The 15,793-nt window shown below is 39.2% G+C and overlaps 1 protein-coding gene across 1 annotated transcript; it reads right to left on the minus strand.

Moving 5' to 3' along the window:
* Window positions 1-1,809: 1,809 nt before the first annotated feature.
* LOC139950333 (inactive C-alpha-formylglycine-generating enzyme 2-like) lies at window positions 1,810-7,974 on the minus strand. Its single transcript, XM_071948951.1, has 8 exons — window positions 7,801-7,974; window positions 6,902-7,064; window positions 6,342-6,456; window positions 5,661-5,705; window positions 4,953-5,103; window positions 4,397-4,537; window positions 3,862-4,027; window positions 1,810-2,941 (listed from the first exon to the last, which is right to left on the minus strand). Exons 1-8 carry the CDS (start codon window positions 7,895-7,897, stop codon window positions 2,713-2,715), a joined length of 1,107 nt encoding a protein of 368 aa, XP_071805052.1. The 5' UTR covers window positions 7,898-7,974; the 3' UTR covers window positions 1,810-2,712.
* Between the last annotated feature and the right edge of the window lie 7,819 nt (window positions 7,975-15,793).

A 15,793-nucleotide genomic window follows, 5' to 3' on the forward strand; every position in this document is an offset into this window, starting at 1 on the left:
AGAGCTGCTAAGGTAACATTTTGCTACTGTATCTGCCAAGCGGGAATCCAGTTGTTAAATCTTTCATGTGTCGACCGGGCGCTAGCGACTGGTTTTAATCCCTTCAGAAAATAGATGTACATGTAAAATGAAAAAGATATATTGCATGGCCACAGTTTTCAGAAAAGAATAGCTGACTCTTGATAGAGGTAACTATTGTGACTAGGTTTTGGGGGAAAAAAAACAGAGTAAACTTTTATTTTTATTTTTATTATTAATGGTTTATTTATTCCACATATTTAAAAAAGACACTGACAGTAAAAAAAAACTGAATTGCGGTCTTAACTTACAATTTGTCATTTAATAGTTAATATGTCCATATCACTGTATAATAAATGATGTATGAAAGGGTTGAAGGCCCGTCCACACAGGTCCTGATAACGAGAATGAAAACAAGAATGACAAAAATGAACGCCCTTGATTGGTTGAATTGCTTCACGCAGAATACGCCCATGCTTATTCAACCAATCGAGGGCATGCAATTTTATCGTTCTCATTTTCGTTCTTGGTATCGGGGCCTGTGTGGCCGGGCCTTAAGACAGCGAGGTAATTGGGCTGGGAAGTAGATTTCTGTAAAGCAATGTTACTCAGGGCTTAGCAATTATTTTGTAATGGTTTAGTAGCTTTTATAAAAGTGTCCCCTGGTTTTAGCTCTGAGTAAGGTGATCATCCACACATGCCTTGCTGCTTTCTTGTCATGATCAGGTGACAACTTCTTTTTCAGCTGAGCCAGTGGTTATTTCAAAACAAAAAATTGGTTTATTTCCTTTGTTTTAGATCTTTTTACAGTTGTTTGCCTCAAGGGTGGACTACACAACATGCTGAGATTGATCTTAAGATGTGTATCGAAACTCTGTTTGTCTTGATCAACTCATTCACACAAAAAACTGGCGAACTGTTTAAAAATATAAAAAGGACTAGGATTTTAAACTTAATTTTTTATATTGTAGGGTTTAAAATTTAAAGTTTTTAGATACAATATCAAAACTTTGTCAGATTGGGCACAAATGTATCTTTAAAAGTATGTATATTTTATGTATTGGGCAATCTGCCAATAACCACCTCTATATTTGTACTGTATTATGAAACAATCTTGCTCTATATGTGCCCTTTGTGTGTATTTGATTGCAATAATTCTGTCTGTATGTTTAAGCTGTTAAAGTACTCCAATTCTTGGCAAAACATTTAGAGAGAAAAAAGACAAGGGAGAGGGCCAGCATTTTTATCAATTTTAGGCAAAATATTGAGGGGAAAAAAGCGACAAGCGGTAAGTCCAGCATTTTTATCAACTTTGGGCAAAATATTGAAGAAAAATAAACGACATGGGGTAAGTCCACCATTTTTATCAATTTAATTAAGGCCAGTGTCCACTTTGTCCTTCTTTTTTTACGATTTGAACTTTAATTTTGTATTTAAACAAAAAAGTAATGTTAAGTAAAAGAGGCTGACCTACAAGGAATTGTCCAAAGTTCATATTGGAGTCTGACCTCTTCATGCTGGATGGAGGGGGGTCATGGGTCAAGATGTTAATATTTCCTCTGTTTGGTTCAAAATTGAAAGCATTTTTATCTTTGATTGAGGGTCAAAATTACTGGGAAATCTAAAAAGCACTCAGGTGATTTTTGTGGTGGGGGAGTTACTTCTTAAAGTTTTTGCTTGCCAGTACTTCTTTTAACATAGAAGTTTAAGAACAGTTAGTCATCAAAAACAATGTTGTTAACATATTTTTGTATTTTGACACTAATTTAATTTATAAAATGATGGTATTAAAGTTCTATGAACATGGTCTTTGTTTGAAATTATATACTGCAATGACATAATCTTATCATAATCTCATAAACTTCAACCATAATTTAAAATGACAAGGTTTTTGTAAATTGTATTGCTCTTTTAAGACATACTGCCGTTCAATACCCAAGGCACTTTGGCGCTCTAGTCATACACATTCAGCTCCATGAAATCTCCCATAACTCAATAAGATCAATTTTACAAACAAACACTGCAAGATAATAACTTCAGGTTATCATCAAATAACTAGAATTTAAGATGTGACACTCTAAGTTCTCACACTTATTTTTAAAGCATAATAAAAATTAACTGCATACAGACTTGATTTCAAGTCTGAACAAATCAAGACAACTCTGAGTAATAAATACCTACAAAACTGGTAATATTACCCCAACAAAAATATTTCAATTTCCTCAAACGAGTGCAAATAGTGAAAGCAATATTTCAAAATAAGGTATTTTAAATCTCGTCTTAAAGGTGCCAACCTGTTCCTCTTTGTTGTCAATATCGGACTCTAGGTGGCAGCAGATTTAACAGGTACGTTTACTGTATTGACCTGATTATTTAGGGCTCAATTTCATTAAGCTGTTTAGCAGAAAATACTGCTTAGGAAATGTCTTTGCTTAGCAAACAAATGAGGTGCACCATTTAAAACATCAAATTTTATTTAACTTTGACTGGTCACCTTTTTCTGCTGAGCAAATTGTTGTTGTGCTTAATGGTTTGATTTAGAAACATTAGCTGTTTCAAACTGCTACCAATCAAAAGAACTTGTGGTGTAGTAAATGCAAAGAAATGTTAATGGTCCGACAGTGCGACCCTAGCAGAATTCAAAACTTTTCCAGACTTGTACACAATAAGGGATCCAAATTACTTGAGGCACGGTTAAAGTTCATTTTTACTTTTCTTTTTCCTACCGTTCAGATCGGCTGGATGAGGCTTGACCTCTTTGACCTTTTGACCTTCTTGAATAATGACATCAGGCTCCTCAGTTCGTTGTTTTTTATCTGTACCTTTTTTCTTGCCCTTGGGTGGTTTCTGAGTGTTTGACGCGACGGACATAGCGCAACGGAAGCCGAGGTTGTCTGATCCTGCATCTGGAGTGTTTCCAGTTCTGAAAGAAAAATATCAAAATGAATTATGATTTGTTTAAAGCGAGACCTCAAAAAAAGGTACAGTCAAAATAATTAAGGGCAGGCAAATTATTTTTCTTAAGAACAGTTGGCTGTTCAAAGTCAAACGCCACACAACACGGATGAGCATGGAGATGGGAGTAACAACACCCGGGCCCAATTTCATGGCTCTGCTTACTGCCAAATTCTGCGCTTACGATCGCGATTCCCCGCTTACGTGCAAGCGCCAAATTTCTGCGCTAGCCTTGTAAGCGAAGAATGCCTTGTAACGTGGAGTAGGCATGCGCATAAGCAAAAATTCACTGCTAACCCGTGAAATAGGCTTGCCGTAAGCACAGAATTCCCTGCTTCTGCGCTTACGATCACGATTCCCCGCTTACGTGCAAGCGCCAAATTTCTTGGCTAGCCTTGGAAGCGAAGAATGCCTTGTAACGTGGAGTAGGCATGCGCAGAAGCAAAAATTCACTGCTAACCCGTGAAATAGGCTTGCCGTAAGCACAGAATTCCCTGCTTCTGCGCTTACGATCACGATTCCCCGCTTTTGTGCAAGCGCCAAATTTCTTGGCTAGCCTTGGAAGCGAAGAATGCCTTGTAACGTGGAGTACGCATGCGCAGAAGCAAAAATTCACTGCTAACCCGTGAAATAGGCTTGCCGTAAGCACAGAATTCCCTGCTTCTGTAAGCGCGCCGATTCTGTGCTTACGGTAAGCAGATCCATGAAATTGGGCCCAAGTCCTTTAATGTCCAGGTTCAAGGCCCTGCAGTAAAGGCCTTTACCTTCGGATTGATCCGTTACTTCAAGGCCACAACCTTGCCAGTTTAAGACAGTCGTTTAAGGCCTCGTTGCCGCTCTTTTATCCCCTTAATGATTGATTGATAAGATGTTAAGCTGTCCTCTCACCTTGTCGTTACTCTGACTTGATGATTGAAGGAACCATCTTTAGAGTCGATATAAGATCCTCCTCTTAAGGTGTATTTGGTTCCTTCTGTCTCCTCCGTATCTTCACTACTGCCATCAAACCTGGAGGATGTCCATTCCCAAACGTTGCCAACCATGTCAAAAAGATCTGTTATAAAAACATTTGTATTTATTCATTCATTTATTTATCAAAAGTGCGAAACTCCTTTCCAACAGAAAGGGACTTATGGCATCACTGCAAAATGTATTTTGTTTATTTAATAAAGAAAACGGGAATCTGACGGGCTATTTTGTAAATATAATGATGGGACGAACCAAAATTGACTGGAGTAAGTCTTTAACCTGGGATCTTGAGCTTAAAATGACGGTGCTCTCTCAACTGAGCTATCTAGCCCTAATATTAGTGCTCTCCTATTTTTACCAATATCTGTTTCGGAGTGCCACTCAGAAGCCATACAAGCAGTAACTTGCATGTTTATGCAGATCTCTCCCTAAAGTTCAGAACTTGTAGACTCACCAAACTCATTTTGAGATGGGAAGGCATCCACGGGTGACACGCCCTTGTAACCGTCTTCCTCAGAGTTCTTGTCTGGGAATTTCCCCTGCCAGATGTTCATGCGATTGACGTCAAACTTGTTACCCCACGGATACTTTCTTTCTGTAGACAATGAAATAATTGTTTACAAATTTGTTAATTAATGAAAGGTTAAAGGTGAAGATATAAAAATAGAAATTGGAGAACGCCAAGAGTGTACACACAATGTACATGGGCACAATTTCATAAAGCTGTTGAGCAGAAAATATTTCTTGAAAATTACTTTGGTAAGCTAAAATTTAGTAAACTTGATCTAATTTTGGCTAAAAACCTGCTTCTTTAAAGCGATACTTTTCTTTGCTAAGCAGAATTTTTGAGCTTACAGGCTTTATGAAATCATCAGGCCCTGTGCATTTTTAGTTAAGGTCATTATTACTGACAGTAACTTCTGCCTGGACAGCACCATGGCATATACACTACTCTAGGGTGAGGTCATCCCCCAACCCCTACCAACCCCACCCCTAAGCTACCAGCTTACTTGCTAAACCTCCTCTAGCAGCATACTCCCATTCTATCTCAGTTGGTAGTCTCCATCCATGCCACTGGCAGTAAGCTCTGGCATCTCTGTGGCTGATATGAACTGCTGGATTATTCAGACGATGTACGACCGATGAACCTTTCCCTTCTGGCTGAAGAAAAAACAAAAAAGTTATAGAAGAAAATCATTATTAACATGAAACAGTGGTATAATAAAAAAGTAAAGCACTTTAAGAGAAATTGTTTTAAAGGTGACTGACAACTGTTATGAATATTAAAGAGCTAAGCGTGTGTGGGAGATTGTGATAGCGCCCTCTTTTGTCTCAACTTGCTTCAGCCTTTGTTATTTTACCGTATGGGGGGTCACACACACACTGGGGGAAAAACCCCATTGGGTGTAACACCTCCAATAAACCACGAAGGGATATCTTGAAATAAAAATAAACTCCTTTTAGGTGATCCCTGGCCAAATAAAAAGGGGGAATTGAGGATAGATACAGGCTTCTGCCTGGCACCCCGATCAAAGATATGACTCAACAGGGAGACTGCCAAGATCTGAGCTAGAGCACCAGCATATTCATCCAGAGGTTGCAAATTTAAGTCTCGCTGCAGTAAATTTTATTTTTGATCAACACCCAATACAAGGTTGTTGCCACAAACTGAGTACAAGAGACTTAGACAAACACATGCAATGTAAACTCAATCTTACCATTCTCCAGTAGGCTCGATCAACTGGTACCCACCACGGTGCACCCTGGATAAATAAAAGTCGAAATAAACAGCCATCGTCAATTACATCATCAATTAATTAAAGTTCTTTGTTAAGTCATATCATAACTACAGCTGTTTCCAACATGTGTGTTTAAGCAAACAATGAGCAGCAGATACACCAAACAATTAAATAATTCCAAACATTTTGATCAATGCTCAACTCGGACACAAATTAATTCTAAACGTACTGCCACGTATACCACGGTTCACTGAGATATAGCTTGCCTAATGCCCAGAGTCCTGTAATTTCAGCTCTTGGTCAGTAACCCAAACAACCGAACCCGCTCTGCTTTTGTATTTCAAAGAGGATGGGAAATGCAAAACTCAATTCTGCGATGGTAATCAATTTCTAGAGTTCTCATATTGAAGACAATGTGTATCTTTGAGAGGGCACGGCCATTTTCATTTTGCAAAGGGCATCTCAATTGTCAGTGAATCATAAAGTCTATAGGAGAATTGCTGGCAACAAAGCCAAGATGAGGGCAATGTAGCCAATGGCCATAGCCGAAGCCAAAGACCAGGGCAATGTAGCCATTAGCCAACAAGTATAGCCATAGCCAAGACCAGGGCAATGTAGTCAAGCCAACAGCCATAGCCGCAGCTGCAGTGGGACTATTACCTGAATTCTATCCTTTGCCTTGTCACTAACTTCCTTGGGAACAAACATCTCAAGCACAAAACTCCAGCCGAAGGTTTCAGCATCTGTCTTGTATTTCTTAGCCTTGACAAATTTTCTGTCCAAATAAAATTGAAAGATTACTAAATAAATGAGCATTTTAAAATTCAATGGAAAGACTTGTGAAATAAATTGATTGCAGAAGTTGATCTTATATCATTGTGTGGATTTTGGATTTTTGTGATTTCTCTTAAAAATCATAAAGACTCATATTGTGCAATTCCAAAAATGTGTAACTTCCCTTCAAACATGTTTACACCTAGTCACTGGGTCATGTATTTTATTCCTTAAACCATCTCAGCTCCCTCTAGGGAGTAAACAGTTTGTACTGCCAAGTAATGTAGTGCACTAAGCTAAAGCAATCACAAGAACCATCTCTGACTCACAGGTACCCATGTACCCATTTACTCCTGGGTGAAGAGAAGCAGTTAAAGTTAGTTGCCTTCCTCCCCTATTAATACAAAAAGCACTGATCCTTTTAAACTATGTTATGCTTGCTATACCTAAAGGATGCTATCGTGACAGGATATCTGTTGATCTTGAAGTTTTTGACCTTCTCAAGACGAGTAGGACCTTCTCCTTCTTTACCGTCCTCTGCATCCGTTCCCATGACAAACTCCTTGCCTTCAATAAGAACCATCTCCTCATACTTGTCAACCTCAGGATCTGTGGGCAAAATGAGAGAAATTTATGCAGATTATTCAGTTGCTCAACATTTGTTTCTTTTATCGGATAAAAAATATTGTTCAAAATTTGAGATGTCTTTAATTGTTACTTTTTCAGTCGACAGATTTTTCTTTTTCTTAAAAATTTCTCTGAAAAACTGTTGATTAATATTAATTGTTGAAATAATCAGTAAAAGTGTCGCCGTGATCAAAAGCAAGCCTGTCTGTGTGGCTGTACAGTACTCATGAACTCTGTCTGACTCTGATACAGTTATGTAAATGTCCGTGGCATTCGTCCAACAGAGACGTGTGGTTCAAAGAGGGAGAGTGGAAAGGTGATTAGTTGGGTAGGGGTAAGTACAGGTAGACTGATTGAGAAACAGAGTTGTCAGGTCCAATCTCCAATAATTTTAAAGAGTCAAGAGTCCAGTCAAGAAGAGATGTTGGGTGAATTGCAACTGCATTTTATTGAGAAGTCAGTGACCATGGTGACCTTGACTGAGGGTTAAATTCACAACCACTCCAGACCACACCAATAACTACTCCTACAACTATATAGTCTATAGTATAGAGGTTCGTTCGGACGTTCGGAGACGATAGCCGAACGAAACTCATAGTTCTAGGAGTAACCAACAGCTATGACAACGAACAACAAGCAGACAAGTTACAACAACCATGGCAACAACAATGTAGTTTTTTACTTAACTTTGTTTATTCCATAAAAATAGTTTTTTTACCTGATGGAACGTCATCTTTCCGAGCTGATTCTGCACTGAAAATCACCCATGACAGAAGTAACACCAAGCAATGAGAAATCCTTACGTTTGAAAACATACTTTCGGTGGGCAAGAAGATTAACACACTGTTTACGGAAGTACAGTTCCAATTGACTAGACTAGGAAAGTACACGTAGAAAGTACGCGTAGAGTTAGCATTGTATTGTTGTGTCTGTGTACACAACACATGGCACAGAAGGTCAAGGGTCATCACAAAACTTCTGAAAATTAATGTCGATGAGGGCGGTATACTACCACACCGTAAAAACCAAACCGACACTTTTTCGCATCCCACTACTACATCCGCCCCACACAAGAAGCTTCAGAGTTTCGCAACCATCCCCTCCCACGACTCTTTAAAAAGGGGGGAAAACCTGAATATCATAAAACACCTGCCCCTCTCTCCAATGATTATTTCAAAAAGGGAAAGAAAGCATAAATTCAATTTAAGGCACTAGTTATTATATATAACGCCTCTCTAAGGATTATTTCAAAAAGGGAAAGAAAGCCCGAATTTCATAAATCTTGTCCGCCATTTTGGGAGCCAATTGTTCAGAAACGAATGACTCCCAAAAACGATTTATTGATAATAAACGCAGCTTTTGATCAAGTGATAATTTTTTAAAGCCATTGGACCCTTTCGGTACAGAAAAAAAAAAAAAGTTCACAGATTTACAAATAATTTACAGGGTTTACAGAAGGTGATGGTGAAAGACTTCTCTTGAAATATTAGTCCATGAAATGCTTTACTTTTTGAGAAAACGGTAAAACAATATAAATTCTCGTTAACGAGAATTACGGATTTGTTATAAACACATGTCATGACACGGCGAAACGCGCGAAAACAGGAGTGGGTTTTCCCGTTATTGTCTCCCGACTCCGATGTCCGATTGAGCCTAAATTTCCACAGGATTGTTATTTTATATATAAGTTGTGATACACGAAGTGTGGGACTTGGACAATACTGTTTACCGAAAGTGTACAATGGCTTTAAACAACTTTTTAGGCATAATTATTTCCTTCGATTTATGAAAACAAAAACTGCTTGACCAGGTACAAACAAAGGGTTTGGACTTTGTTTGGAACGTTGATTGCAACCTACCTATACAAAACCATTTGAGACGGTGTCGCATGCAATGATGTCCTCTATGCAATACTATCCGGAGGACATTATTCCCGATGCAATAATGTCCGCCGGACGGTTTCGCATATATGCAATCGTGCCCGCCCGGACGCTACTGTGTAATGCAATAGTGTCCGCCCGGACACATTTGCACATGCAGTTGTGTCCGCCCCGTCGCCATTTTTTACAAGAATAGCCATGCTGTAGGTTCGGTGCATGAACGCTTGCTTACGCGCGCACATGGCCAGTCATGTACATGTACAAGTGTCCAAATGTACAGTCATCCACCGGACGGCTTTTGCATAGCCCCGGACACGATTGCATATGCAAAAGTGTCCGGAGCGGACAGTATTGCATGGCGGACATAATTGCATCTGACAATGGCACAATGCCAGTGTTTCCCTTTTTTACTGTGAACCTTTATCGTACATACTAGGCCTACACTGTCAGACCACACGCCGCGGTTGTAGCCTATTCAACAAGGGAAGGTTTGTAAAGAAATTCACCAATAGGGATTCGAACCCATTAGTGGCCTGCAGTTACAGGCATGAATGCTCACTCAAACTCTGTTATATAACTCTAATGGGTTGCCCTACTCATCAATACGAAAAGAGAAAGAAATTGAAAAACAGATGAAACTGAGGAATGTGACCTCTTGAATGTTTTCATTATTAATACAAAATAAGGATATCTAGGCACGGGTTTCGAAGCCCTCGTAGTGTGGCCCTATACATCACAAGCCATTTTGAGATAATGGTGGACACAATACTAACACTATTGTTTGTGTAAACCTGTCTGTATACACCCAAACCACACTGGCCACATTATCTAAAAAAGGCTAAATTTATTGCTGGACGTCTCGCGCTGGGTCATCATCACAAAACTTCTGAAAAATAATGTCGATGAGGGCGGTATACTATCACACCGTAAACCAAACTGGGTTGTGTTTCCCCGCTTACATATCCACAGGAGCTTCAGACTCTTCCAAAAGGCCGGTGGTCGCATGCAATTATGTCCTCTATGCAATACTATCCGGCGGACATTATTGCATATGCAATAAACGTCCATGCAACAATGTCCGCCGGACGGTTTTACATATGCAATCGTGTCATGCAATTGTGTCCGCCCGGACACATTTGCATATGCAGTTGTGTCCGCCCCGTGCAAAAACCGTCCTTGCAGTAAATTAAACGCCCCTGGTCGACGGAACACTTTCGCCTTTAATGTTCGGCCGTTGGATGTTCGCTGCAATCATAAAAGTAATACGTGAATATTCATGCTGTACAAATGTTGTTATGGTAGGTTCAGTGCAGGGCACACTCGCTTACGCGCGCACATACATGTACACATGTCCGCCGGACGGTTTTTGCATAGCCCCGGACACGATTGCACATTTATGCAGGGGAGTCCGGGCGGACAGTATTGCATGGCGGACACAATTGCATCTGACACCGCCCCCCCCCCCCCCCCTCGCTCCAAGGGTTATTTTCAAAAAGGGAAAAGCCTGAATTCAATAAAGGCCCTAATTATTATAACGCGCCCCTCCAAGGATTGTTTCAGAACGGGAAAGAAAGCCCGAATTTCATAACGAGGCTAAATGAATACGGTACACACACGCGCAGTTTAATGGCTCCTAATTACACGCGTGCCTGATATATTGTCCGCCATTTTGGGAGTCAATATTGTTCAGAAAGGTCGAATTACTGCCCAAACAAAAATTATTGATAATAAATGCAACTTTTGATCAAGTGAATTCATCACACACAAAAACTGAAAAGTGTCTACAAGTGTTTCCAGGCTCTCTGCATTTCTTCGAAATTGTTATTTTAATAACTTATAGGGATAACTATTTCCTTCGATTTGTGAAAACAAAAACTAGCTGTTGTAAACTGCATGACCTGGTTGTAGTACAAAAAAGTGTTTGAGCCACCCACACATGAGATGGAACAGTGGGTATTTTTTTTTTTTTTTTTTTACCTGTATTGTACATAATACCACGCGCCATGTAGTTTTAGCCTATTCAATTGTAAGTGAAGGTTTGTAAAGAAATTCACCAATAGGGATTCGAACCCATTAGTGGCCTGGTTAAAGGCATGAATGCTCTCTCAAACTGTTATATAACTCTAATGGGTTGCCCTACACATCAACACGAAAAGAGAAAGAAACTAAAAACAGGTGAAACTGAGGAATGTGACCTCTTGAAGGTTTTCTTTGTTATGCAAATCAGGCGATCTCGGCACGGGTTTCGAAGCCCTGGTTGTGGTCGACACAGCCTGGCCATTACTGGACGTGTCGCGCTGGAGGATAGCCGTATCTCTCGGTTCAACTTAGGGTCTTGGACTCGTCGCGTTTTCTGATGAACTTTACTCGCAAAATTGTCGAAATTCTCACCATATTAAGTCTTGTGCATTCAGAACTATTTCGTCAAACTGTTGCAAGTTTAAAATTGCGATATTCTTAAAGGCTCTGCCACGTTTTTTGAGTATAATTCTCAGCCTACAACAACACAAGATGTATGAACCTTTGTTCATTTTGTCACATGGCTGGACAGAAGTCAACTAAAAACTTCAGTGTTCAACACACATTACACTGTTGAGCAAGTTCACCAACATAGCATGAATTCCACGAAATTTTCTAGTTCTGACTAAAGCTAAATGAACTTCGGTGTTTGAGGTCGGGTGGCTGTTTGAAAGCTCCTCCCGGGTCGCCATGGAGGGTAGTGTAAAACTCCGACCCGAGCCGACTGAACACATCCAGCCACCGGCATCTCCTTCACAGGTAAGGCGTGGCAATATACCTAAGATTGGTGTCTCAGACCTATTATGGCTAAACCTCGTTTTCTTAGTATTATACAAATAAATTTTATTCCATAAAAACAAGTTATGTACACTATTTGGCCACTGACTGACGCGAGTCTTTGTTGGATACAGTGGTGGGTGTGGTGGGAGGGGGGGGGGGGGGACTTGGGGCAGAGATCAGGCCCAGATAAAACACTGAAAAAGGATATAAGCAAAATAATTTTTTAGTTAATGAAATTTAACATTTCAAAGAAATGAAACAGTATTTCAAGGGAACAAAATTTACCCTAGTTAAATTAAATTGTTTACCTGTTCCTGTGGTCCATTTCAACGCAATCAAAGACTTAAAGTGTTCACTAAACTATTCTCTTTTTTTACTTGAATTTTAGAACTGATTGAGGCCGAGAGTGACTTGAGAGCGAGGAAGCCAGTAGCCAGCAGCCAGTAGCCAGCAGCCAGTAGCCAGCAGCCAGCAGCCAGCAGCCAGTAGCCAGTAGCCGGCAGGCAGCAGGCAGCAGGCGGCAGGCAGCAGCCAGTAGCCAGCAGCCAGTAGCCAGCAGCCGGTAGGCAGCAGGCGGCAGGCAGCAGGCGGCAGGCAGCAGCCAGTAGCCAGCAGGGGGCAGGCGGCAGGCAGCAGGCGGCAGGCAGCAGCCGGTAGCCAGTAGTCAGTAGCCACTAGCCAGCAGAGAGCTACCATCCAGCCAAACTTCAAGAGGCACTAACTCATGAGTTGCAGCAAGAGGGAGCCCTCATGTGACAGGTAAAAAGGATTCCTAATTGGTCAACTTGAATTTTGTAACTATTTTTTGGTACATCTTTTCCAAACTCTTGCAGTCACATGATCTTGTATTTCACTAACTCTAATTGAGCAAAGAAACAAATACAATACAAGACCTATCAGAATGATTGACGGTCTCTTTTGTTGTCAGGAGTGCATCTTTAAATTGGTTATTAAAAAAACAATACTGACCCCCTTCCCCCAAAAAACCATTTAAAAAACAACAAATTTAACTGTTTTCAAGTGAATAGAAAAAGGGACATAACAATGTAACATAATGATGACAATGTCGAGTAAATAAAAACAAGTATTTAGAGAAAACAAAATAAATTTAATAACATGTTTTTTAATTATATTTTCCTCTTGTTATCAGATGGGTGTTATGATCTATGGATATGTGGTTTGTGGACGTTCTCATGGGAGTCCTCGCTGGAGTCATCGCCGGATTCAGGTAAGGAAAACTTGGCACCATCCGACCTCCACTTTTTAAATCGCGATTAATTCCTTGATAATGCTGCCCTTTATCCTTGCAGGCCTTAATTGCCTTCTTAGAGGGCAGCAAACACATTCTAGTACAACCTCAACATTTTAAGTCCACTTTTGCAATGTAATTCTTTGATAAATGCTGCCCTTAATCTTTAAAAGCCTTAATTGCTTTTTACTTCTACAAGGGCAGCAAACGCAATCTAGTAAGAATTATGGAGAGACCTTATTATGGACTTTAAAAAGGAAAATGGTGGGCTTTTGAAAACAAATTAATTAGGTTGAAGTACTTTTCACTTGATTGATATACATTCTTTTATAATGAATGCACATAAACTTTCCCTTTTGAGATTTGATGGTTCTCAAAAGAAAACAAAAGATCATTCTCAAAGAAAAAAAATGTTAAAAGAAAAAATTCTGATAAAATCATTATAAGTGGAGGTCGGAAAACGCAAGTTGTCCTAAATCAAGATCAAGATCAAGACGAAGACTTCAAAGTGTAAGAGCAGAGCTAACCCGTTCTCTTGCAGAGTCCAACCCCTTGTACCGCCCCTTCCCCCAAAACGCTCTGCAATCTTGTCGATGTTGTCCTTGCTTGTGCAACTTTCAAGGTGTCTTTATACTTTCTTGGCATTTTCTTGAGCTGCATATTGGTCGTAGCCAATGATGCTTTTAAGTTAGGAGACTAGTCTTACTGGAAATTTCTGGGTGGGTTAATACTTCAAGTCATCAGTTGTCATGCTTATTTAAAATTGTCATGATTTAATATTTCAAACTCTGTAAATAAAAAAGGTTGGAACCAAATCCAACCAAAACTTAATGTTAAGATTAATTTTACATAATTATAGGAATAAAAAGCAAAATTACAGTTTCTTGAAAAATATTTTCTTTTTCTAAACTTAAAAAGTACATCCTGTACTTGAGTCCCCTTTGCTCCATCAGTGCTTTGCACAGAACCTTAACCCACCATAAGTTATTTAGGAGTGATCATTATGCAGTCCAATGTTCCAGTTAGATCACCAATTAATTTAATGATTAATGTTTGATTTAGGAGTTAGTAAATATATTATTTAGACCTGCTAAATGAATATTTACGCTCCTAATATCAGCATTCATCAAGTATATATGTAGACATCTTAAAAAAAAACCATTATGTTAAAATAAAATAAAAATATTAATATTTTTCTTCAAGTAGCTAAGTGAATGCTCAATGTCTATTATTTAGGAATAGTAATTAATATAATTTATACATCAGCTAATGATCAATGTCTGGTTTAGGAATAGTAAATAATATCATTTATACATCAGCTAAATGGATTATTTGCATACTCCTAAAATCAGCATTACATCATCAGTCCCAAAAAAAAAAAAACATTTTAAGCTTTAAAAAAATTATAATAGTAAATTAATAAACAAAATATAGGTGTAGTGCCTGCTCATTTAGATCAAAGTTCCAACAAAAAATTGGGAGACACAAATTAAGTTTTTTAAAGGTTAGACCAGAAATTTTCGAGCGCTGCGAAAAATCAGGACAAGCCCTGAAGCCGGCAACATAGGATCGAGTAGACTTGATGACAAGTCGTTAGCGCTGCCCAAAACACACATTCTGCTGTTCATGCAACAGTCCGATGTGATTATCGTTCATGCAACGGTCGTAGGTGCGCTTGGCCGTACGCCCGTAACTGCACTGTGCTTAACAACTATCGACTTGATTTCAAGACAAGATGGAGCGAAGCCTGGTAATCCATTCATGGAGAAAAGACATCAGTGGTGCCGTTAGGTGAGTATGATGGTAAAACAGTAAGGCCTAGAGATAAGACTAACTCTCTATCTTTCAGCAGGTTGACTGGAGATAGGTTAAGTATAAGGTCTGGATAACTTTCCGTATGGCGCCACCACTTTTTTACTCAATTTTACAAAAAGGAATATTATTATCATTAAGGTAAATTAGATACTATATTATTTCATATCGAATGAAACAGTGGTGGCGCCATACGGAAACTTTTCCTAAGGTCTGACTAGCGTAGTACTTAGTCTTGTTTCAAGACGCTCAATCTCATTTTCTTGTGGTGATCGAAATAACTCGCCCAAGGACAGTTAAAACAAGATCCTTAACAAAATAAAAGATAATCTCTTGAACCAAACTAAGAACTATGCTGTCAATGGTAAAAGCGAAGAACTCGCATCGATGTCCCTGAGTGACTGGAGGTCAATGAGGTCGGCAGTTTGCAGAGGTCAAGTTCAACAGGTGATCAGGTATAAGTATTGGTAAGTGGAAAAGAGTAACAACTCTTTTTCTCCTGGGGATCTAAAAATGTTTTATTTTCACTGATTTGAAATTTTTTGTTTATTTTCACAGAGACCTGAGGACAAGTCTTTGCAGCACAGGTTAAGTATAAGGCGAAGAATGAGGGCAAGTGTAAAAGAAAAGTTTCTTATTATTTGTTGTAGTTTTTAACTTTCTCTGTTTGTTTATGTTTATTTTCGCAGATTTGGGACCTGATCGGTCATAGCGTTCAATGAAGTCTTTGCAGCACAGGTTAAGTATTAGGTGAAGAACGAGGGCAAGTGTAAAAGAAAAGTTTCTTATTATTTGTCGTAGTTTTTAACTTTCTCTGTTTGTTTGTGTTTGTTTTCACAGATTTGGGTACTGAGGTCAAGTGAGTTCAGTAAAGTATTTGCAGCACAGGTTAAGTATCGGGCGAAGTATTAGGTAAAGTTTGAGAGCAAGTGTGAAAGAAAAGTTTCTTAATTTTAACTCGTAACCTTTCC

Source organism: Asterias amurensis, chromosome 18 (assembly GCF_032118995.1).
Source record: "Asterias amurensis chromosome 18, ASM3211899v1".
NCBI classification, from domain to species: domain Eukaryota; kingdom Metazoa; phylum Echinodermata; class Asteroidea; order Forcipulatida; family Asteriidae; genus Asterias; species Asterias amurensis.

Bases quoted from the DNA above. Each gene is read 5' to 3' on its own strand.
- LOC139950333 (XM_071948951.1), bottom strand. From the start codon at position 7,897: ATGTTTTCAAACGTAAGGATTTCTCATTGCTTGGTGTTACTTCTGTCA. The intron at 4,538-4,952 runs GTAAGCTGGTAG...CATTGTCTACAG, and splicing joins TGCTAGAGGAGGTTTAGCAA to AAAGAAAGTATCCGTGGGGT. The intron at 2,942-3,861 runs GTGAGAGGACAG...TTTTTCTTTCAG, and splicing joins CAAGTCAGAGTAACGACAAG to AACTGGAAACACTCCAGATG.